Source organism: Cicer arietinum, chromosome 1 (genome assembly GCF_000331145.2).
Source record: "Cicer arietinum cultivar CDC Frontier isolate Library 1 chromosome 1, Cicar.CDCFrontier_v2.0, whole genome shotgun sequence".
In the NCBI taxonomy this organism is placed as follows: Eukaryota; Viridiplantae; Streptophyta; class Magnoliopsida; order Fabales; family Fabaceae; genus Cicer; species Cicer arietinum.
In genome coordinates, this window is record NC_021160.2 from 51,173,774 (window position 1) to 51,197,690 (window position 23,917).

Below are 23,917 nucleotides of genomic sequence, written 5' to 3' on the forward strand. Positions count from 1 at the left end.
GCTATATTTTGTAAGGACTATGTGTGATTTACCTTAAAAATGTTAGATCAAACATGTGTTATTATTTGTTAATAATTTAATTTTAAAATCTAATTTGTCTTTTTTAAGTCTAAGAAAGTCTAATAATTTGTTTAAAAATTTACTTCACTATTATTTTATAAAAATCTACACACTCTCCATTAAGATCTTGTAAATGAACGAAAAAGTTAACATGACAACAAATTTAAATTCTATTTTGATATCTAGCATGATCTTTTGAAGTATTTAACATTATATTATATCATATTTTAATTCTATTTTAAAATAATTCTCTTAAATATTTCAAATATTGATATATGTTTAAATTACTAAAAATATTAACAAATTTATAATTGAACACACACAAAAAAAAAAAACTTAATATTATAATAACAGTAATAAAAGTTTATTTATATTTAATTAAGTAAGCCGGTTTAGTAGATCAGTCTGGTAGACCTAAAAGATTTTTTATGTGGTTTTGACCTAACCTTTTTAGTTAAATATAATTGTTAAAAAGTTTTGGTCTGATTTATATAAAACAAAAGTTTGGACTAACCTAAATCTATCATAGACTAGGCCATAAGACTTTGTCGATCAATCTGACTTATTTTCACCCTCAATCGTCATAAAATGGTTAAGCAGAGTTGGCCCTACAATGAATCCAACTCCAAATAATCATTTGCTTAAGTCAATAATCACTTATAATCTCATCTATTCGACCATACCCCTATTAACTAAGACAAGAGTTACTTATCAAAATCGAGCACGTGTCCAGTTGGAATAGCGTAAATAATGGAAAAATGAAAAAGCAACCCTAACTAACTAAGAGTTGAGGACGAGTAAATATAGGAGAGGGCGATTACAAATAAAAATCTATAAATACCAAGAGATATAAATATAAAAGTTTAAATCGTTCATTGATTTTTGACACTAAATATTCAAGTATTGATCACGATTTATTGTCGGTAATGTCTACTCATGTTTTAGAAATAACAATAATATTATTCATAATATAAGTAAAAAAAAACAACAATGAAAATAACACATTTTCCTATAGTCAACGTATTTTTTTACAAACCTATAATCAAGTTAAGGTAGGTGTACCAATTAATTACATATAATTTAGCGAGAGGATTTTATTGCACAAAGTGAACAGGAGGGTACATAATAGCAGAGTTACTTTAGCATCAAGCATACATTGCAACCAAATAATTAAAGTATACATACACACACATATATAATCATGAATCACTTGCTATTATTTGAGTTTTCTTGATAGTAATTATGGTAATGAATGGAAATTCCAGGACCTTTTCTCTTCTTGAGAATGTTCATTCCACCTAGAAAAAACACAATTGGTGAAAGAGTAGCCCAATCCTCATTCTCAGCACTATATCCAGCAAACAGTTTCTTTCTTGGATAAAACTTCAATACCAATTCATCATAAATCTCCATCAATTTATTAGGTGCAAAAACAGGTTCAACCTCATTTTGAAATTGGTAATCAATCCAATCAATGAGATAAAAATAAGAACTATACAAGAAAAAGTAGTATTCCTTGTTAAGACCAAAAGATGGAGAAATAGAAGCTTCTTTTATTACTCCATTGTCCTTTAAGTTCTTTATAAGTTGACCAATGCATTCAACAAAGTCAACGGATGAAGCTTCAATGTGTTCGTACAAAACATCAATGCCATCTATTTGAGAGTTGTAAATATTTTTAATGATGTTTGTGAGTGATTCTGTGGCATTAAGAATCCATGATTTGTTGTTTTGTGGAGAAAAGGGTAATTGTGTACCACGGTTACCAATACTAATATAGACTTTAACGTTGACTTCAGGATGTTCTGTTTTGAAATTAGTGATTGTTTCAAGTGTAATTTTTGTTGTGTCCCATGTTGGTCGGAAGATTCCGTTTGTCGGTATGTTGTCTTTGTCGTAATCTGTGGCAAATGTGAGGGCAATTTGATATTCTTTTAGAAATTTGTTGGATATAAAGACTTGTTCGAATGAGTCATCGAATGTGTATTGTCGAAAGATAGATAACATTATTGTTATTGTGGGGGTGGGGATAATAATACACTAATTTGATGCTTTATTTGGATTGCAATTAAAATTTTGAGAGCATAGGTTGTCCTTATATACTTTCATTAATTGGAGATGGGAAGTGGAAGTCCTCCTAGGGTAAAAGACTCAAAAGGAAGTTATATATTGAGTTAGCTTCAAATCTTTTTTTTGAAACAGGAGTTAGCTTCAAATCATATCTAAGATTAATTATTGCTAGCCAAGATCAACTTGTTCTAACAGCAACATCAATTCAGCTTAGCTAGCTACACTATTTCACCAACTCCCTATCCTATAGTAGGTTAGTAAATATTTTAGTTTGTCCTCATTGGCTACTTATGGTTGTGATCCTAGATTTGATCTTAATATAATTTAGCAATACTTATCTGAATATTTCAGTTACTAAATAAAGCTCTTAGGCCCAATAAAATAAAGCCCTTAGGAGAAAAATGTAGGCTAAGATTTCTAAGTGTCCATAATCCATATGTATGAAATTAAGAAAAATGTTATTGTCACCTTCTTAATTCATTTTGGCACCTCCTATGTAATTGAAAGAAGACAAAATAATCCCACCCCTACAAACTTCAAATTTCATCCCTTCCCTTCAATCACACATCTCTAACCAAAAAATAGTAATCATATAACAATTTTGGGTGGAACCTGTGTTAAAGACCAAGATTGCGTATAGAGATCAATTCATATAAAAATTATTTAAAAGACTCAATTAATAACTAGAACTAAGTCTACAGACAAATCCGCTCTAATATTTAATCTATTCTATATAAACTTGCACGTTAAATGAATGAAATTAGTTTATCACCGAGTGATAACAAGTTGTAAAATGTTGGTTTGAGGTAATCCTACTTTTGTTTGCAGTTAAAGATAAAAATATTTACTATTATCGATACTATCAGGTTCTAAGTTCTAAGTAAAAAAAAAATCACAGAAGACTTCGAAAAACTTCGTTACTTCAAACCAACATAATAGTTTACCTAAAATTAATATGATAGAATACAATTTATATAACTAGAAAGGTATTAATCATTTAAAAACCAATTTATACATTTAGGGTTTAAATTTTTTTTATTGTGACGGTGGGTTGAATTAAATTTTGAATCAAATTATAGTAAGTAAAAGTACACTTATTTTTTTCTTAAAATATAATTATAGTTACACATATCACATGTTAATCTATGAATCCGCATATTGAAATCACATAACTCACAATCTAAATGGGAAAATTGAATTTAGTACAAAATTCAATTTTCTCTAAATGGTCCAATCAATACAAACCAAAATATAAATGGATCCGGAAAATTAATCTTAACTCACGCATAATGGATTAAACAAGTTGGTCCGCAATATTCAATCCATATACTACTAACGTTTTGTTTTGGTATAATGATTGAAATCTAGAAACGTTAGAGATGAGAAGAAAAATATGGTAATTGTTAATTGAAATTATCATAGTGCATCAACTAATGGAACTTTTAAGGCTGTTATTTGTCTAAATGACAGGACCAACAAGCACGTAGAAATAGATGTGGTATGTTACTACAAAATATGCTTGCGGTTTTGAATTGTGAACCAAGCATTACCCCCAGCCAAGATTCTTTTGACTCAACATTCCACCATGGTGTCTTATAATTGGTTAATTGAAGCCTAACTAATTAAGCTATTCTTAAGAGAATTAAGATGAAGTTGACCATTGCACATGCCACAAACATATGTTCAATGCCATAATAATCCCACACTTACAATCAACCAAAAGCCTGCTTACTTTGAGAGCCTAAAGTCCTCCTTTTCTTGACTAGGCACTTGCATGTGAAAATGACCCATGAGACATGAGTTTTTTTTAAAAAAAGACATAAGTTTTGTTATTTCTAAACATTCCTACAAACCAATTTTACACACTTATATTAAACACAATAAATTTCAATGCAAGATGTTTCTATTGTCCCCAAGAAAATGCGTAGAAGTTACTATAAAATTCAGATGTTAGAATTTTGAGTTTCACACTATGGTAAATTCTTACTTACTTGGTCTCTTTTAATAAACATTTTTTATAAAAATATTTATTTTTAAATGTAAGTTTTTTATCAAATCATTAAATACATTTATTGTGTTTTTATTTTTATTTTTTGAATTAACTCTCAATTAAGACCACTGATAGTTTTGGAATATGAGGAGTCAAAATTAACATAAATATACAAATGTATTTTATTTGTGTCTATACATAAAATTGACACTTTGTTTAATAAGTATCTTTTTGTGAATATGTATATATATTTTTTTTATAGATGAAATATATAATGAACACTAAAATTTGATACACAACCGTAAAATATCATATTCGAAATTAAATATAATATTTAATTTAATAATATCGATATTTTATCGATTGAGTTTAAGCATGGCAACGGGACGGGGCAGAGACGGATTTCGTCTCATCCGCACCCGCACCCGATTAATCGGGGAAAATCCTCATCCGCACTTGTTTTATAGAGGGTGTAAAATTTAGGTCTTCATCCCCTCCCGCAATGGGACTCGGGTTTTTCTGTCTGCACTCACACCCACTCATATATATAAAATATATATGTCAAATTTAAAAATTGCAATAATATTACTTGCGGCGGGTTCGGGTGCGGGGGAGGAGTGGATATCACCATCCTCAAATCCGTCCTCGCTCCCGAATTTTACTATCGGAGAAAATCCACATCCGCATCCGCACTCAATTAAAGTGGATTTTTTCTATCCAAATCAAGCGGATTCGAGTGAGTACCTACAGATGCAGATTTTATTGTCATCTCTAATTGAGTTATGACTCAATAACTATCTTTGTTTTTTTTTTAAAGTGAAAAGTACATAGTTGCTAATACTAGAGGGAGTAATTAATAGTACGTGGCTTATATGCACAAATTTTTTGGACATAGGATTCAATAGTCAACCTTCCACTAACTTATAGTAGTGTTTGAGATATATAGCAGCCAACTTGAATTTGTAATGTGCCATTAATATGGTGCTTGCAGTTCAAAGGGGCCTAGAGTTGAAAGCCCAAGTGTGGTCCAATCTGAAATGACACATCGACACAGCCCAAGGTGCATAGAAATTATATGCTGCAAAGAAAATGTAACCCATTAACACATGCTAAGTGAGAAAGTGATCGATAGATTCCAGATAATCATAACTTGTTAGATGTAATCATTTATATCCATTTCCCCTTTTGTTTGATGCATCACATTCAAATTTCTTGAAAAGGGTTCCTCTTTTCCATTTTTTTTTTTTTTATTATTCTAGTAAAGGGATTGAGCTATGACATGATACCTATATATGAGTTTTTCCACATTCCACTTATAATGAAGTCGATCTTGTGTGAAAAGTAAAAGCAATCTCAAGCAATTCCAGCATTAATTCCCGTATGTTCATACATGTATCAGCTTTAGTTTCACTTTTAAATGTGACAAAATAAATTTTAGAAGTTTTTTTTTTTGACAATTTTTAATATTAGTGAATAGATGTTATTTTGTCTCTAGAGTTGATTTAATCTTAAAAATAGAATTTAGAGTTTCTACTTTGTAGTCTCAAATTTATTATTAAATTCAATTTTGTATGAATGTATCATGTTTGGTGTTAAAAAATGTCTTTGATCATTTAGAGAACCTTCAATCTTTTGATTCAACATTCGAAAGTTGTGTTTGATATTAAATATTTTGATCTATAAGACCGAACTCATATCGGACATAAATAATTAAATGAAAATAAATATGAGAAATCAACTATGTTTGTACCACTACAACGAAGTATACCTGAATTTATGGTGATTTGTTAGGATGTGGTGCCGACCGGAGGAATAAAGGATCAAATTACTCATATGGTCTAAATACACAAAACATATGAAGGAGTCTATCTCACTAACTATATATAAAAACTATATATAAAGAGTGTGGTTTGTCCAAATCAATGCATCTTTCATGTCCTACTTATTAATATTGTGTTAGAGCAACTTAGATATCATAGTTATTTTTGTAGATTCCTCTCCTCCAAACCGACACCACCATCATTATGATCTATAGAAGAGTTATTTTTGTGAGAGATCCACCACTACCAACCTCCCTTGAAATTTATGTGTCTTCGAATATACAATTCATTTATATGGATTGGGACATTACAAGTGGTAACAAATTTCTTTTAATTAATTTGTCAAAATCAATTTATTCAAAATTAATTTTGTGTGAATACAAAATAAAAAACCACAATATTTTAGAAGCTTCTGAATTGAAACTTGAAAATAGCCCAATAGAAGAAAGAAGGTCAAAGAATGATTAACTGTAGTGGAGAAACTGTTTGTGGTGTTGAAAAAAGGCCAAAAATCTATGCAAAGGGCCTTGTTGGGCCATCTCCAAGTTTGGTTGTCTGCTATTTATTGGGAAGAGTTATGCTTTCCATCGAGGTAGAAGCCCCCACCCCATTAATTTCTACAATGTTCCATACAAACATCGTGCTATGTTTCATAGGCATGCATTATTATTTCCTATAGCTAGAGATATACAACAAGTTGGAGTTGGAGTTGGACTACCCCTTTCTCCAAGATTCTATTCTTTTCTATGTTTCAATGGCCTGATCATGACAAAGAAGTGTTATGTTTCAATGGTCATTCAATTATTCCAACATGTTTTTTTAAATCAATTCAAATTTTTAATACATATTTTAAAATGTGAAATTCTAATGCATGTTATAAGGATGAATATTTTAAATTAAGTCTTAGAATTTATAATTTCAATCTTGAAATATATAATTCAATTTATAGGAATGGATTGTTGTTTTTAAAAGTTATTTAATTGGAAAGATCAAATTGACTTGCATTAATCATTTTTAAAAGGAAGCTTCATTCATCTGCTACAAATCGGGGGTCTTGTGAAATATTGGAGAATGTCATATGTGATATCACTTGTCTAAGATAATCTCTTGTAGTTATTAAGTTATCTTTTGTAGAATGATACACAACTTTGAGTTGAATTATAAATTATTGTAATTTTATTTAAAATAATAAAAATAATTGTTGAGACATTTATAGATATACTTCAGAGGTGTTGAACTATATCAATTATCATGTATTTTTCTATGCGTGTGTAATTTTATATCTATATGATCTTCGATATTGGTAAAAAATCATAGTTAAATATGACCGATGAATCCTAAAGAAGATGTCGAAAGGAACACCAAAGAAGTATTAAATAGTGGTGTAGAGTTTAATTCCTACAAAATAAAATATTAACTTACTAATATTTTTCCCTAAAATTAAGAAAAAAATACTAACATAATACTATAAAAATCAGACAAATTTTAGCTAGTGTCTTAAAAATAAATGCTAACCTGTATCTTATCGGTTTTTAGAAGAAAAAAATTAATAAAAAAATCCTATCACACCATATTTTTCAACTATATACTCTGTTCGATTGATATAATTATTTGGGTTGACTTAATTCAAAATGCAAAACATAAAGCTGACAAAGATAGGCATAGAAGATAAAGTCCAAATTTGTTAATGGAAATGTGGGTCTATTAAAATTCCTGTTTAAAAACCAAACAATGAGCATGATTTAATTTAGATAATCATATGATATAAGAGGTAATTAAATGTGCAAAACTAAGTTGTCAATTTCAACTGTTGCATGTGCTATACGGATCAGTGAGACAGAGGAAAAAGATTGTGCAGAATTGCAGATGCAGTACATGTGGGGACTAAGGATCAGTGCTGACATTGATACATCAAACTCATTTAACATACCAAATGCAATAAATTTATCTTATTGCTTAACTCATCATTCTTCCCTAACTATATAAATTCAAATTCTGGTTCAGCTGGTTATAATTCACCAACCAATTCTAATAGTTGCTTTTGGTGATCAACAATCTTAATTTGCATTTAACTGCATCTAGTCTTCATGGCAATTGATTTTATCCCTGTTTTTATTCATCAAAAAACTTCGGTTAAAATTTATAAATAGATTGGTTCTTTGACGAGTGCTATAACTTAGATAATAGAAAGTTTTTTTTTTTTACAAAAGGTAAAAGAAAGTTATGAATATGCAATTTGACAAAATGTGTATTTTAAATCCTATCATCATCGTAAGAAGTGGATAAAGTTCATTTCTAAATTAAAACCGTTTGAAAATTGAACTAAACTGATTTTTAGTTTAAAAAAGCGAACTGAATCGATTTTCAGTTAAAAAAACTGAACCAAACTATTTTATAAACTGGTGAATCGGTTTATTACTTTGAATTGAACCGGTTTAATTTAGTTTTTTTGTTTATATAGACAAAATTTTACATAATTACCTTTAATTACTTCTAAAAAAATAAATTCGGTTCAAGTTTTTGAAATAAAAATTGGTTCAATTCGATTTTTTTTAAATTAAAAACCGGTTCAGTTCAATTTTTAAAATTGGAAATCGGTTCAATTTAGTTATAGTTTTGAAAAATTGGTTCGAAAACAGTTCGATTCTCAATTTTTATAAATTAATTCAATTTAAAAACAGTTAGGATCGATTCAATTCTACAGTTTAGTTCAATTTTTGATTTTTTTGAACACCCTTAATAATAGTCACTCTTATGTTTTAGAGTGTCACTATATATGTCATGTGTCAACATTGACACTTAAATAACACATGTCAAACATCATTCTAAACAAGTATCTCAAAAAATATTCTTCTTTTTTCGATATACATCACCCGTGAAACAACAAAAAAATTATATTATACTTTTACTTAACGAAATATTAAAAAAAAATAGTAATCAATGTATTTAATCTAAAAATATATAATTTAAATATTTTTTATATATTTAATTTTAGAAGAAATAATACTTTAAAAAACTAAAAGTAAAAATCTAATCTTAAAAATGGTACATTTAACTCTTTGAAATTTTAAATTTTAATCTTTTATTTATTTTTTAATTTTTTAACAAGTATTCTTAACACATGTATTAGAAAGATTCATACTTTAATAATTAGGCGTTTAAAAGGTTTACAGACGTCCGATATTTTGGACATAGGCAGTGTGGAAGTGTTCATACCATGTTAGTGATGATTATGATGAAAATAATGACCTTCAATGTTGAAACTTGAAAGTCCACAATTCTAAATCGATATGGTCCTTTACAACATATATCACTTGGTTTGCTTTATTTCCAATTAGTGATGATTAAGAACTAAATTGTCTAATTGATTTACAAATAAATATATTAATATATTGTATAAATACACGATATGAGTGTCACATGCAGGGATATAGAAAACTGCAGTAATGGTGGGGTCGTGAAAGTTGGGTAAGATTCGATAACCGTAGTAGGGAGGCAATATATTTGACATCAAAAACACCACGCATGCGTTAAGGTAGCTATGCTGCACGGTGCAACAATTGTCGCTAAAGTTATTGTACTGTGAAATTGTCGTAGGAGATCAAGTCCATTTACATTTCTACTAAACGACTTTATAGTATATATGATGCATTGCACAATTACTTCAAAGGATTCAAACCAAATTTAATTAATCAACTTTGAAATCTTAATTGATTTTTGGAATGAGAATTGAGATCATGGGAGATAGAGAAATCAGACCTTTTTTTTTTTGTAAAATCTTTTTTGTTAAAAAACGGAAAAAATCTTAAACAAACATGAAATATATGAAATATTGCGGTCAATTTAAAATAATCTAAGTCAAATACTCTCAAAAAAGAATAATCACTTCTACCGTGTATTTGTTTTGGCGTTGGTATGTTTTTCACTCTATGTCCACTTCAATTATAATTTAATTGTAGTTTAGAATAGACTATTAATCGATTAACTTGGGTCGTTTTGTAAATAATGTAACATTAGTTTGGATGAGCAGTGACATTTTATTCTTACATTTCAATAGTGATTAATTATATTGTGACTTTCTGTAGCAACTAATTCAAACTTCTAAACAACTAATCCAAAGATAAACATCGTTTGGATTATATATATTGAATGAAATAAAATTTTATAAAGTACAAATTATATTTAAATTCATACTCAACAATTAGAAAATAACCTTTTCACTGTGACAATGTCTTCGTGTTTATCCCCTGCAGTCTTTTCACTCACACATATGTGGGAGTTGAAAAATCAAGTCAACGAATTCTTCTTTTCTTCAACCAAATAATGATGACGTCATCATCCATGTCACTCCCAAATGGACACCCCTAACGTTTTATTTTCGTTAACAATAATATTATGTTGGCCTTTTTAAGACTTTGCAATATGTCTCATAAGAAACATAATTCACTCATCATATAAATATTAAATGCTTAGACATTGTAACATACACTTCATTCTTCATTCTTCTTGTACTATATTAAGTGGTTTTATATATCATTATCATCACCATGTATGCAACAAATTCCAATTCCAATTCCAATTCCAACAATATTCCATTTTCAACACCCTTTGTAATGCAACAAAACCACTCCATCCAAGATTTTACTGAGTTTGACTCGTTCCATGACACTATATCTCAACTCAACAACTCGGAATTGAGTAGTGGTTATAGTAGCTATGGTGGATCACCCTCACCAAGTACTCCAACCATCTTGATGCAGAGGAGCATTAGTAGCCATTCACTTCAAAACAATAATGGGACCCACCACCATCCCTTTTCTGCTTTTTTTGCTGAGTTGCTCGACTCTGAAGACACTCCGGTCAGGAAAGTTTGTAGTACTGGCGATTTGCAGGTACTATTCCAGAAATCTTAATACTTCTCTCTTTTATTTAGTCTATGAATCACAAAATATAATAACAGTGGACTAATTTTGTGGTTTGAAAATATTTATATTTTTTATTTCTGAAACCAAATAGGAGAGACATTTAATATTTTGTTGATCAAATTGATGTTTTCAAAATTTGGTGTGTGTCAAATATTGTGGGAGAAATTTTTATTACAGTCTTATTATATATATTTATGAAATGAGTTTTATTTGCTTTTTTTTTGGTGAAAAGTGAGTTTTATATTTGCTAAGGAGTGGAATTGTTTTTACTTTTTATAGATCCTATGAAGTCAAAAAACAGTGATGTCTCAAGATTGAGAATCATATATTTGAACTAAAAAATATATTTTTAAATATTAATTAATTTGATATGCGAAGCTACAACATTAACTAATTATTACTTTATTAAACTTTCCTTAATAATGTTTTTATATTTTAATTAAAATGCAACATTTTGCACAGAGGATGAACAGAATGCAACATAATCATCATGTGGATAGTCCATTGTCAAGCGAAAGTAGTATGATCATTGAAGGGATGAGCAGAGTTTGTCCATATAGCCCAGAAGAGAAGAAAGTCAGAATTGAGAGATACAGAAGAAAGAGGAATCAGAGGAATTTCAACAAGAAAATTAAGGTTCACTCTTATCAATACACACACCTCACTTTTCTTCTATTTATTTTATTTTACTAGTTTTCTATCTTTTGCTTGATGAATCTAATTGAGCTAAACTAATTAAAATTTCATTCACTAAAATATATAATATACACTCGCTAAAATAGATAGCACGTTATGGCACGTTAATTAATAATAGATTTAAATGTTTTTTTTTTTTTTTACGCAAATTGAACATTTGGACAAAATATTCAAAATTTTAAAATTGAAAGACTAAAATTGCATACTGAACTAAATAGGAGAACTAAAATTGCATTTAAATCTTAATAATAAGAGTCATTGATCTGATCTTAGATGAAAAATTAAATTCATAAGAGTCTTGAACATGATTGATTCTAATAGGAGGATACAAGTAGATTTCAATCAAAAATATATATTCAACGTTGAAATAAAAGTTGAGGGATAGAGTGAAGTGATAATGTATTTGACAAAATCCTGATTATACTCTCCAAATCATAGTTTACATGTATAGTGTTTATTTTACCTAGTGGTTCATCCTTATAGTATGTAGGTATGAAAAAAATTCAATTAAAATATTGATCTTATTTTCTTCTGTAAATCAGTATGTTTGCAGGAAGACATTGGCAGACAGGAGGCCACGGATCAGAGGACGGTTTGCGAGGAACGATGAAATTGATAAGAACCCTACAGTTCAGTGGAGCCACATCGGTGGTGGCGGGGAGGAAGAGGATGAGGAAGATGAGAATTGGATCAGTATGTTTGATTCCACAGTTGCTGCAAATCATGTTCATCATGAGTTTGAAGGCAATTCCTCCTTTGGTCTATTGTATTAGAATAGTTGTTACATGTTTGTTAAGTTTTTTATTTCTCCATTTTCAAAGTATTATTGTGGTGCTGTTTAGTTTAGATCAAATTAAGTAGTAATGTAAATATACTTATCTTTATTTAAGACTTTAATCAGGGGTGATGTTTTTGAGTCCCCTTTTTATAGGACTGAGCAACAATGTATGTATGTATGTATTAAATCAAACTTTGGAAATAACTCTACATGATGTGTTTATAATTCTATCTTTTTTCTTGAAGGCACTAATGAAAAAAGAGAAAATAGATAGTGACCTTCACTTGTGCAGATGTTACCTATAGCTCCTTTGGTGTGAAATTGGGACAACAATAAAGTCATAGGTATAGGTATAGCGTGAATTTGGTGTGAGCTCGTAAACCTTGACAACGTGGGACTTTCAATACTTATCATCACACTTAGCGTGAGTCATAGGTATAATTCATGTATTGTCATTATTAATCGGACTCTAATACCATAATAAATAGGCTTATATGTCACTCTTAAAAACTAACTCAAAAGATGAATCATTCAACAATTCAGAAACCTTGACAACGTGGGAGTTCAATACAAAATCCATAGATATAGGAAATTAGGAATTGAGGAGTGGCTTGTCAAGTTTGACTTGTGTCTTGGGATATGGTTGAACTGCAACTATGAAAATAAAACAGTAAATAAAGAGTGCTAACCTCTAATGCTATGAAAACGACAGAAACGTGAAAGACTGCCAGAGAGAGAGCATAACACAACATAACTTAAGTGAAGACATTTTTAAAATCACATTATCAATTATTGAGTGTGATTTAATTAGTTTTGCAAGTTGAACTCGTGAAGAAGAATGTCAGTGCAATTATCGCATAACACATTTTTAAGAGAGACGTACAAAACACCTTAGATTAAAAGTCTCATATCGTATCTAAAAAATGTATTTAGTTAATCCGAATAATAAATTATTTGAACACTTTGAACAAATTATTAAAGGTTCAATTCATGACTTTTGCGAAAAAATTTGATTGAAAGAGAGAATTAAATTTGCGTGTCCAACAAATTTTCCAATAAAAATTATTATTAAATAGTAGTAGATACTCCATACATATAACATAGCTATAAAAAAAACTGTCCTCACACATAGTCACTCGTCCTTAAGATTAGTATAGGAAAAGAAAATGTATGCTCTCACGTTCCAAAAGGAAGCAACCTCCATTTTTTATATTGCTACATGTGTAATTTGGTTTCTTTGAGAATGATTGATTAATTTAGACTCAAAATTGGCTAGTTTTCTACCTCTAACTCTAATCATTTCTCAGAGGATCGTACACGTTAATCATCAAGTTGTAAGATTGAGGGCCAATATGATACAAATTATATATATTATGTTTTCCAAGTCTTGTCATGTTTTTAACTCATGATCCTCTAAAAGTTATAGCTTCTGCTTTCTAAGGTTAACATCCAAAGGTGGGGGAGGTCGACCCTATTTACCTTTGTATGCCGGCGGTGTGTTAGCCACTAGATTAATGGGAGGTTTTTAATATTCATAATGTAAAGTAAAGTGAAGCCAAATTATTGTTACTATGTTTTTTTGTTTCTGTGATTATATTTTATTTTGAATTTTCGGTGCATGTTATGCTCACTCCAAATGCTTTGGTATGAAAGTTAGTGTATCAAAAAGTTACAATATAAATTATAATGAGCTACGAGCTATGAATGCAACAGCTACAAGGTTGGAGAAAACTTTACTATGACCATGACTCGAGTTGTTGATTAAAAGAACGTGTGGAGGGGCCGCACCAAACCAAAACTACTTAAACATCCTTAAACACAGATCTAACCCAAGGACAAAATATGAATGAAGGTTATATATTATACTATATTTTATAGTAAAACAAAAAATATATTAACTGCACATGGTTAGCAATATCAATTTGATTGTGCACTAGGGCCTAGGCCCAACAACCATTAGTTGGAAACTTACTACGTATCCTTTTTCTTTTTATATCATGAAAAAATACTCTTCTTTTTCTTTTTCGGACAAATAAAAAAAGTATTTTTATTTCTTTTTCTTATGAACAATGAGCCACATCAGCCTCGCCTTTTACCAGTTTTTCATTATATTAAAATAAAATAAAAAGGGAGAAACATTTTACAGGGGATGAACGATTGCTAAATGACCACTTTTGCGAAAAAAACTCTCCACTCCAAACAGGAATTTAGATGTACACATCTAATAGACGGATTTTGTGCTGTCCAGAAATCCATTTCGTCTAAAAATACACTTTAAGAAACGTGATTTTTTTAGAAATGTGGAGATGAAAAGTAGCTTCCAATACTTTTACACCATGACCCAGGTTTGGATTAATCACTATCCTTCATTTTTTTTCTAAAAAAAACAAAAACCTTTAATTTTTTCAACAAGATCACTTTCACAAGTAGGAAAATAACTAGCAGAGCTGCCAGTTTCTTCTGCAACTTGAGTCAGGCAATTGCAGGTTTGACTCCAGCCAGTGCTGCCCACTGTCATCTTACTAGCATCAAATGAATTCCACCTCCATCACATGAGCACAAGTGCAATTTAGATGCTGTTTTCTTTCAAAAGCAAGGCTGGACTTCAATTGAAATATGCATTTGAGACTCAAGTTGCAGCTGGCACCCTTGGCTTCCCCCAATGCCTCACGATTTTTATAGGAGAGGCGGCTGGTTTCGTAAGGTTGCAGTTGATATCATTAGCCATCTAAAAATTGATGTTATTGACTTACGTGCAATTGACAAGGATTGTCGGGATATTTTATTCTTTAGTTCAAACCTTAGTATGATCTAGCGGGAACAACTCAGCTCCCGGCTAGTCCCTGGGTTTTCTATAAAATTTCACATTGTATTGCCTCATTGATTATAAATTAAACGCCATAAATCATCATTTCCTAAGAAAAATACTTTTACAATAAGATACACTTTCGGTCAGACAAATTTGGAATATAAAGTATTTAAAATATATCAAAATTGTTGATGTAGTGGTCATCCCTCTATCCACTATACCGTTGACATCCAAGATCGATAACACTATCGTCCAGGTGTGTTTGTGAGTGTGTTACACTAATTTTGGGTTAAATGAACCAGTTCTCTAAATATCAAGTTTTCAGGCTTGATGACACCGTTAAAAAGAATGAATAGATATTATAGACATTACAATCTGCCCACGTCTATGCAAGTAACGATAATCATACCCAAAAAACTACTTACTTTGGATTAGTTCTCCTCTTAACTTTTTTACCTTTCTTCTTAAAAGGCACCATATTCAACATTCGCTTCAAGGGAAATAAGAATGGTCCACGAGATGTCCTTCGCTTCACACGCAATCGACCTGGAGTTAAGGAAATGTAAACAATTATACTTAAGCCACAACACTTAAAATGGAAACATGCAAATGGACAATATGCACTTATAGGGAAATTGCAAAGTGAAGTGCCATCAACAATATCTGTTATTCACTTGTCATAGAAGGAATTCAAACTACATGGACCCCTGGGAGGGAAATGGAAAAAATTAACATATGGCTGTCAATAACCAGATAAAGATATTAGTAAATAGACGGCAAACCTGAGACGGGATGAACTGAGGCTAATTGATCAGAATCAGTGCTCACTTCACCAAACTTTTGATCCTCCATCATAACTTCTGGCAATAAATGTATTGCAACTGTGGAATCGTCATCCATTTTCATTTCATCAAAAGGTGTTTGTGGTGGCATCTCATCAATTTCAACTGTATCAGTATCCCGTTTTTCAAATTGCCCATCCTCCACTGATGTTTCAAAAGTACATGTGTTTATATCCAGAACTGTATCTGCAACTTTAGAATCTTGCTTTGGCAAATTTTCATGCAATGTTGAAAAATGTGCATTTAAATTGACATCAATGTTCTTCTCATTGTGTTTTTCAAGCACTGGAGCCGGAAAAAGGATGCCTGTGGATGGTGTAAAAATTTCTAATTTCTCATCAATATTGTGTGGATCATATGAAGATCTAAGCAGATTCTCATTCTCGTGTGGTTTTACAGTATCCAATGCATTACTTGAGATACACAAGTCTGACTGTGAATCAGGTACTTTTGCTTCAAATGGGGTGCAATCAACATCTGAATCAATACAATTTTGATGTCCCAACTTTGTGGTATTTGTCTGAGTGTCAAACTCCACCTTAGAATTGGAAGCTTCAATAGTTCCGTGATGTATATTTTTCTCAAAAATATTGTCACAGCTCACATCGTGATGTGTTGTGACAGTATCAGATAATGACATTTCATCTTGCTCAGGAAAAAGGTCGAGTCTGTCGGGCTGCTCAGTTGAGTTGTTAGGTGCAGGTTTTGACTGATTTACATTTTCAGCAACAGGAAGTAAGTTTACCTTATTATCGCTGTCAACCACAGATTTTACAATTTCCGGTGCTTTACAATAGACTGAAAATGATTTATCCGTCTCATTCAAATGGACATCTGAATCAACAGAATTCTTTTGCTCCAAATCTGCACCATTTGTCTCAGTGTCTACATCTTTAGAACAGAAAGCTTCACCAGTCCCGTTGTGTATATTTTTCTCAAAAATACTGTCATATCTCACAATGTGCATACCATCCAATGATGATCTTTCGTCTTGCTTGGGACAAACATCAGGCCTATTGGGCTGCTCAGTTAAGTTGTGCGGTACAGGTGTTGACTGATTTACTTTTTGGGTAACAGGCAGGAAGTTTACCTTATTAGCTGGGGACATACGGAAAGCATCATTTCTAGATAAGAAATCCTGGACTTGATAACCTTGTGATGGAAGGCTGTCTACCACCGAAACAAAGTCAATGGCTTTTGCAGTCTTTGATGCTTTACCGAAGGCCGAACAAGAATTTTCAATGTCATCCAATAGTATATCACCTTCACCGCTGGAGAGAGGGTCCCACTTTAGTAACTCCTGATGCCGGGCTTCCTTAGAATGAGATGCTGCATCCGATGATAAAACTTCTACTCTTACGGCCTCTTTGTAAAATCGCTTTTTCCTTAGAGCATTGGCTAAAAGAAGCCTGCAAGTCATTCAGAATGATATCCAAGACAAGTTAAACACTGGTCCCTAGAACCAAACACTTTAAAGGATCTTAGCAAGCTATTACCTACAGTTGTTAGAAATAGCTGCTTTAGCTTTCTCCTTGGAGAGCCCAAACAATAACAACAAGTTTGCAACATCACAAGGCCCTCTAAGTTCATTCACCGAAGAAGCAGCGCTTGAAAATATTATGTCTCGTCCCCGAGTCCATTCGATCAGCAGCTGCATATTTAATCAGTATGCAAGTTTGTAAATGTCTTAATAATATAACTGTAATTACATATACAAGGTTGTCAAAATCATATATCTTATGAGGGTCTAATGGTAGATCCTGCTCTAACAGGAAAGTGAAATCCAGAAAAAGGGTAATGAGAACGACAGACAAAAAGAGAGGTAAACTAAGACAGATTTTTTGAGGTGAAGTCTTGTAACTACAGGTTTTTTCTATCATATAAATAAACTGTCTACAGAAAGTAGTTGGTTCGTTCCAGTCCATAAGGAATCTCTCTAACCACCATGGTCAAGCATGATAATAGCTTTAACACAATCAATATAGATACTAAATAAATGATTACTTCATAACATACCTATAGAAGTTAACACCAGTTTGTTAAAATCTATTAATTCTTGATAGATCCATTCTTAAGCTTACACAATTCCTAATCAGCCAATTCTGAACCCCTGCTTATAAACACAGAAGGTGCATCCGGTGCACTTCCCCTTCATCAGTAGGCATTCTTTGAAGTGCACACAAAATCAATTCAAAACCCAACCTTTTTTAGTTGTTAAAACACACAGCTGAAGTATTATCCCTCAAAACTTCAATAATCAATCACTCTTCAAGACACATAAGATTCTGCCCGCCTCGACAAAAATAACAAGTACTCCCTCTGGTCACTATTATAAACAAAAGTTAACTACTTTTGAAGTATTTAATGCTATTATTCGTAATACACCCTTCATTTAATTCAAAATATTTTATGTTGATAGTTGAGTGTTTGACATTAAAAAGGGGCAATTCAGTAGACTACATTTCTTGTGCTTACATGAAATCTAGAAAATTAACTGCACTTAACTACATTTCTTAATATGCGCGAAAGTAGTATTTTTTTTCTTATAATAGTGATTGGAGGGAGTATCTTAATAAAGACGCATGGTATAATTGAGTGCTGGAACTTGACATCTCTATTTCTTCCACTATTCTATTATGCAACCTTACTATAAGATATACCCCTGTTAATGAAACTTGTCTTATTTCTATGATTAAGGGGTAGATAGGTGGGTGAGTTTAGCAAGATACAACATGTCAAACCTCCCACTCACATATTTTTTAATTTAACTAACAGCATATGATTGAATACAAAAGCAACTAAGCTAAATTGATACCTCAAAATTTATGAAAAACAAAAATCCATACATAACTAGGGAATTCACAATAAAACAAAACATAAGAGCTTAATTATGAGATTCATAAAGTAAGCAATCAAGTAATAAAAAAAACTTCCATGTGAATTCATTCGTTTGTAAACTTATACAGGGAAGCAGCTATTACCTTGGCACTGGAAATTAACTGTCTTCTTAATTGGACATCAGCAATAAGACCAGAGTACGAGACTTCAAAAACAATGTCACGCTGTGTATCAATAAAACAAATGTTAATATTTATCTCCTTTTTCTATTCAAAAGAAAATAAAAAGCCAAAACTGAACTCTCAAAAGCAAACCTCAGTAGCCATTTTAACCATAGACTGCTTCAACCTAAATGGCAACTTAGCTGAAAAATCAATCGAAATTATATCTACCTGCAACAATAACAATCAATTTCCAAAAAAAAAATCAACATTTGCAATAGAACATAACTTTTGATAATAATGAGTAAATAAAATAACCCTTTGTTCTATAGAAAATCAAAGTACTAATATGATTCTCCAAAATCTAAATGTAAGTCAAATTAGTCTTTGAATGTTCCTAAAAATTATACTTATAAGACTAATTTGACCAATTTTTGAGATTTTTGAGCTATGAATCGTGGATACTGACACAACACCGGCACGTCAACACCAGTAATAATTTGAAAAAATAATTAATCGAAAATCAATGTGTATCCTTCTAACAGAAGTGTGGTGCTACAGAGTTTTTGAGAATCAAATTTAAATTTTCAATTCACACTGGACCAAATTTTTCTCTTTCTGTTTGCATGAGGATCATGAAATTGGGTATAAAATTCAACGAACCTCCATTCTCTCGCAAGCAATATCAAACGCAGTCTGATTCAACGGTTTAACAGCAACCAAATCATAGGTTTTCAAAACAGGGTTTCCACCATTAAGCGCATTAGCCTGCAACGGATTTTCAACGCAAACAGTGAGGCGCGTGTACTGACGGAACGGAGTAGAAGACGGAATTCCGAGGAGATCACGGTGAAGCTTAGCGGAAGATGAAAGAAAGGGAACGACATTGAGGAGAGATGAGAGAGAAAGTGGAGAGATGGAACAACGGTGGTGATCGGACATTACGCCTTTCATAGTGCGGTTGTAAGCGATTCCTGTATAACCTAATTCCATTGCTTTAACGGCTAGTCTTGTTCGATTGCTTTCGATGGTGGATTTGGAGGATTGGGAGGAGGGTTCTGGATAGGGTATGTTGAGGTCGAAGAAACCCATTGTTGTCGGCGGCGGAATGAGGTCTGCCGCTTTTACGGGGTTTTAAGCACGGCTGTGGCCTGTGAGAGACTTCAAGACTTAGTAATCAATATGCACACATATGTAAAAATAAAACTTATTATTCTTCTTTGAAATATATTTCTTACCTAATATTTGTTTTTTTTTTTATCTTTTGTAGTTAATCTTTTATAAGTGATTTATCTTAGTTTTTTTTATTATCACAATAAAAATAATAAAAATATTTGATTATTAAAATTCTTTTTAATAATTAAAAAATTACATATTTAATTCAATAATAAGTTTGCACTTGAAGAAATTATAATAAATATAAATTATTTGAAATGAATGATATTTATTAAAAAAAATTATATTTTCATCGTCTCTTTATTAACTTTGACGTTTAATTTTATAAATGATCTAATATTATAATTCAATAGTTTGGAGCAATAATCACATTGTTGCTTGAAAAAGTTATAATTAAAATAAGTAACATTCATTATTTATATAAGATAAAGGATAAAAATTAGTTTATAAAAATAAAATAACAAAAGTATATTTAAGTTTTTTATTTCGTATATTACAAATTTGAAACTCAAATTGTGAGCGTTTAGCAATTTGAGACTTTAAGTTTATGAATTAATCAAAGTTTTTCTCAAATTGAATTACGTGAGTGAAATTACTCTATTTTTCAAGTAGTTCAACTAAATATGTTGATGTGTGACTCCTTTTATCGTGTAATTCCATTAAGCGTGTTGATGTGTAAGTCATGTCATATGGAACATTTTGATGTGCAACGACTATAATTTTCAATCTTTATTTATTCTATTCCCTTAAGTTTTAAATCCCTGTAAAAATCTTAAAATCCAAAAATACAAATTCTTCTTCCCTTACATATCTATTTCCCGATTAATATTTATTTGGTTCATGAGGTGGCAATCTTGGAGTTATAATAAATACATAAACTTTAGAATATGTGCCACTCTTCCTTTTGATCCATTATATGAAAATGAAATATTTATATGGCGCTCGTTCAGCGAAATGTGTTGTTCTTCGACAGTTTGTCGATGAGGTGTGGTCCGTCCAATATAGGTTGTGGCTTAATTCCAAGTGTATTAAGATGTATCGTTAGACCTCTAATTTCATATATTATTTCATATGAAATAGGCAATACAATTCCTAAAATTTATAACTTGTAGGCAAAATGCTCCCTTAAGTAAAATATTTAAAGACAAAATGTTTCCTATAATTTACAATGTGTATACAAAATGCCCTCTCTAATTTACAATCTATAAGCAAAATGCTTTGTATAAACTCTTATCTATGTAAATGTATGTCTTTCTTGTACCCTGTTATATATTGTGGGACTCAGATCAACGATGGTCCTTGTTATTTTTTATCATGTAAAACACTCATTAATTATATGTGCATCATTTCATACTAGGAATTAGTGATAAAGTTAACAAACGATTCAATTTAAGATAAACTTTTACTAATCTTTAAATTTGGGATCTCGATTTTGAGTCTCATATTATATATTTGTTGTTTTGCTTTTCCTAAAATATTATTTTTCATTATTTATCTTTTGCGTAAAAATCATTCTTGTCACTTAATATTCATTTTAGTCTATTATATTTTTGAAATTGACAAACGCGAGTCATTTTCTCAAACTTAAATATATCTTCTCAAACTTAAATCATATTGTTTTAGTCCTCTATCTCAATTATCTAAATTGATTCTAAGCAAATTAAGACAATGTATAAATTTGTTAAGTGTGACAGTTTTTGTAAACATGTCAGCAAGATTGTCACTTGTTTCACATTTGCCACATTGATCTCACCATTTTAAATGACATATATGATGAAATGAAGTATAACATATATGTGGTTGGTTCTTTCATGATACATTTGATTTTTACTCAAATGGATGACACTTTGGCTATCACAATTTATGCAAACATGTCCAACTCTCAATTCAGTGACCAATCATTTTAATCAGATCCCTTATTTTAAAGCTTCAGCAAGAGCAAGATATTTTGATTATGGTGTTAAACAATGTGAATACATAACCTATCATGGGATCTTCTTCTATTTAAATCACCAGCATAATAAGAGTGAACAAATTATTGGATTGATTTTGATGATTTTATGCTTTTGCAGTACACCAAACATAAACTTCTAGTTCCTTTTTATGTACCTTATATTTCATCTGACAACTTGTCAATGGCTCATACATGGGTTTCCCGTAAATTTGTTTGTGACACTTACAACATAAGAAATGTCTGGTCTCAAGCATATTATAGCATACATGATGATTCCTATGGTACAAGCATATGGTATGTTCTAAATTTCTCCAGTTCCCTTGGTCGTGTTTGGTGATAAAGCTGAAGAAAGTTTGAAGTGATTTGTAATTGAAAAGTTGTCAACTTTTGATTCAAACATATTGAATCTTCAAAAATGATCAATTTTTCTTGTTCCGTTATCATGATGATTTTCATTCATATAATTTTCTTGGTTGACCCCAAGTCTTTCATCTCTAATTATTTCTTGAGCTAACTTTTCAACTGATTTATTTCTTTAATGCTTTTTATTTGTCATCCACATAGAACAACAACTAAATGTATGCAGTTGATGATAATTGTTTATAACACACACAACTATCAAAATTGTTTCTTGCATAATTTTTACTAAGCATGAATGAATCAAATCTCAAATATCATTGTCTTGGTGATTGCATTAGCCCATATAGTGATCTCTTTAGCAGGCAGACCCATTCTTCCTTTCCTTGAGCCCTAAAGCCATCAAGTTGTTGCATTATAACTGTTTCATTGAGATGACCATAGAGAAAGGCTATTTTGACATCCATTTGTTATAACTCCATGTCAAATTGTGCTACCATGGTTAAGATTGTTTTTATTGATGCATGTTGTTTACATAGGAGAAAATCTTATTGTAATCCACATTTTCCTTTTACGTGAATCATTTTGTTGTTGGTCTAGCTTTGGATCGAGGTGGTTCAACTTATGGAATTCCCTCATTCCTTTTGAAGATCCACTTGATGTATACAATTCTACAGTTGTCAGAATTAGGTATGAACGCCCGAGTGTTGTTATTCTCTAGTGAGTTCAACTCCTCAATCATAGTTAAAAGTCATTTGTACTTATCTTAACACTCAATAGCTTCATGGTAGTTTATAGGATCATCATGTATGATTTATTCAGTAGCATGTAATGCATATCTGACCACGTACGCATAACCATATATTTGAGGGGGGGTCTTAATGCTCTTATATCTCTGTCCCTAATGAGATTATAATCATCTAGTTTGTAACCTATTGGATTGTCATGGTATGAGAAAATATCATTTTCAACCGAGTTAGTATCAACTTTGTCTTGTTGAGCATGTTGTTGTTCTTTATCTTTTTCTGTAACTTACTCCATCTCATTATCAAATTTCCCAGCTTCATGTTGATACGAGTTTTTACTATTATGCTTAGTTAAGGACTTACACAAGTCAACCTTATGAAACTTTACATATCTGCTAACAATACATTTCCTATTTTTAGGACACCATATCATATAGCCTTTGACACCACTTGGATATCCAACAAAATACATTTTCTTGGTTGTGGGAGCTAATTTTCTTGTATTTACATCATAATATGCAGCACACCGAAATTATTTTAGGTGGTTGTTACTGACAACTTTTCTTGTCCACATTTCTCGAGGGGTTTTGAGATCAATAGCAGTTGAATGACTCAAGTTTATCAAATAGCAAGGTATATGGAAAACTTCTCCCCAAAATTGTGCAGGCATACATACATTTGATTAAATACATCTC

At 31.1% G+C, this 23,917-nt stretch overlaps 3 protein-coding genes across 3 annotated transcripts; 1 reads left to right on the plus strand and 2 right to left on the minus strand.

Annotated features, from left to right (window-relative positions):
* Positions 1 to 1,129: 1,129 nt before the first annotated feature.
* Positions 1,130 to 2,144, minus strand: LOC101495044 (ruBisCO-associated protein-like). The gene has a single exon (XM_004486994.4). The coding sequence runs from the start codon at positions 2,065 to 2,067 to the stop codon at positions 1,267 to 1,269; it is 801 nt and encodes a 266-aa protein (XP_004487051.1). The 5' UTR covers positions 2,068 to 2,144; the 3' UTR covers positions 1,130 to 1,266.
* Positions 2,145 to 10,365: 8,221 nt separating this feature from the next.
* Positions 10,366 to 12,548, plus strand: LOC101494719 (uncharacterized). Its single transcript, XM_004486993.4, has 3 exons — positions 10,366 to 10,832; positions 11,328 to 11,501; positions 12,104 to 12,548. The coding sequence occupies exons 1-3, from the start codon at positions 10,488 to 10,490 to the stop codon at positions 12,332 to 12,334; spliced, it is 750 nt and encodes a 249-aa protein (XP_004487050.1). The 5' UTR covers positions 10,366 to 10,487; the 3' UTR covers positions 12,335 to 12,548.
* Positions 12,549 to 15,223: 2,675 nt separating this feature from the next.
* On the minus strand, positions 15,224 to 20,183 carry LOC101494210 (uncharacterized). The gene is made up of 6 exons (XM_004486992.4): positions 19,653 to 20,183; positions 19,143 to 19,220; positions 18,972 to 19,052; positions 17,487 to 17,641; positions 15,931 to 17,399; positions 15,224 to 15,694 (listed from the first exon to the last, which is right to left on the minus strand). Exons 1-6 carry the CDS (start codon positions 20,079 to 20,081, stop codon positions 15,570 to 15,572), a joined length of 2,337 nt encoding a protein of 778 aa, XP_004487049.1. The 5' UTR covers positions 20,082 to 20,183; the 3' UTR covers positions 15,224 to 15,569.
* Positions 20,184 to 23,917: the final 3,734 nt, after the last annotated feature.

Bases quoted from the DNA above. Each gene is read 5' to 3' on its own strand.
- LOC101495044 (XM_004486994.4), bottom strand. From the start codon at position 2,067: ATGTTATCTATCTTTCGACAATACACATTCGATGACTCATTCGAACAA.
- LOC101494719 (XM_004486993.4), top strand. From the start codon at position 10,488: ATGTATGCAACAAATTCCAATTCCAATTCCAATTCCAACAATATTCCA. The intron at 10,833-11,327 runs GTACTATTCCAG...CATTTTGCACAG, and splicing joins GTAGTACTGGCGATTTGCAG to AGGATGAACAGAATGCAACA. The intron at 11,502-12,103 runs GTTCACTCTTAT...TCTGTAAATCAG, and splicing joins ATTTCAACAAGAAAATTAAG to TATGTTTGCAGGAAGACATT.
- LOC101494210 (XM_004486992.4), bottom strand. From the start codon at position 20,081: ATGGGTTTCTTCGACCTCAACATACCCTATCCAGAACCCTCCTCCCAA. The intron at 19,053-19,142 runs GTTTGCTTTTGA...ATTGATACACAG, and splicing joins TGGTTAAAATGGCTACTGAG to CGTGACATTGTTTTTGAAGT. The intron at 17,400-17,486 runs GTAATAGCTTGC...AATGACTTGCAG, and splicing joins GCTATTTCTAACAACTGTAG to GCTTCTTTTAGCCAATGCTC.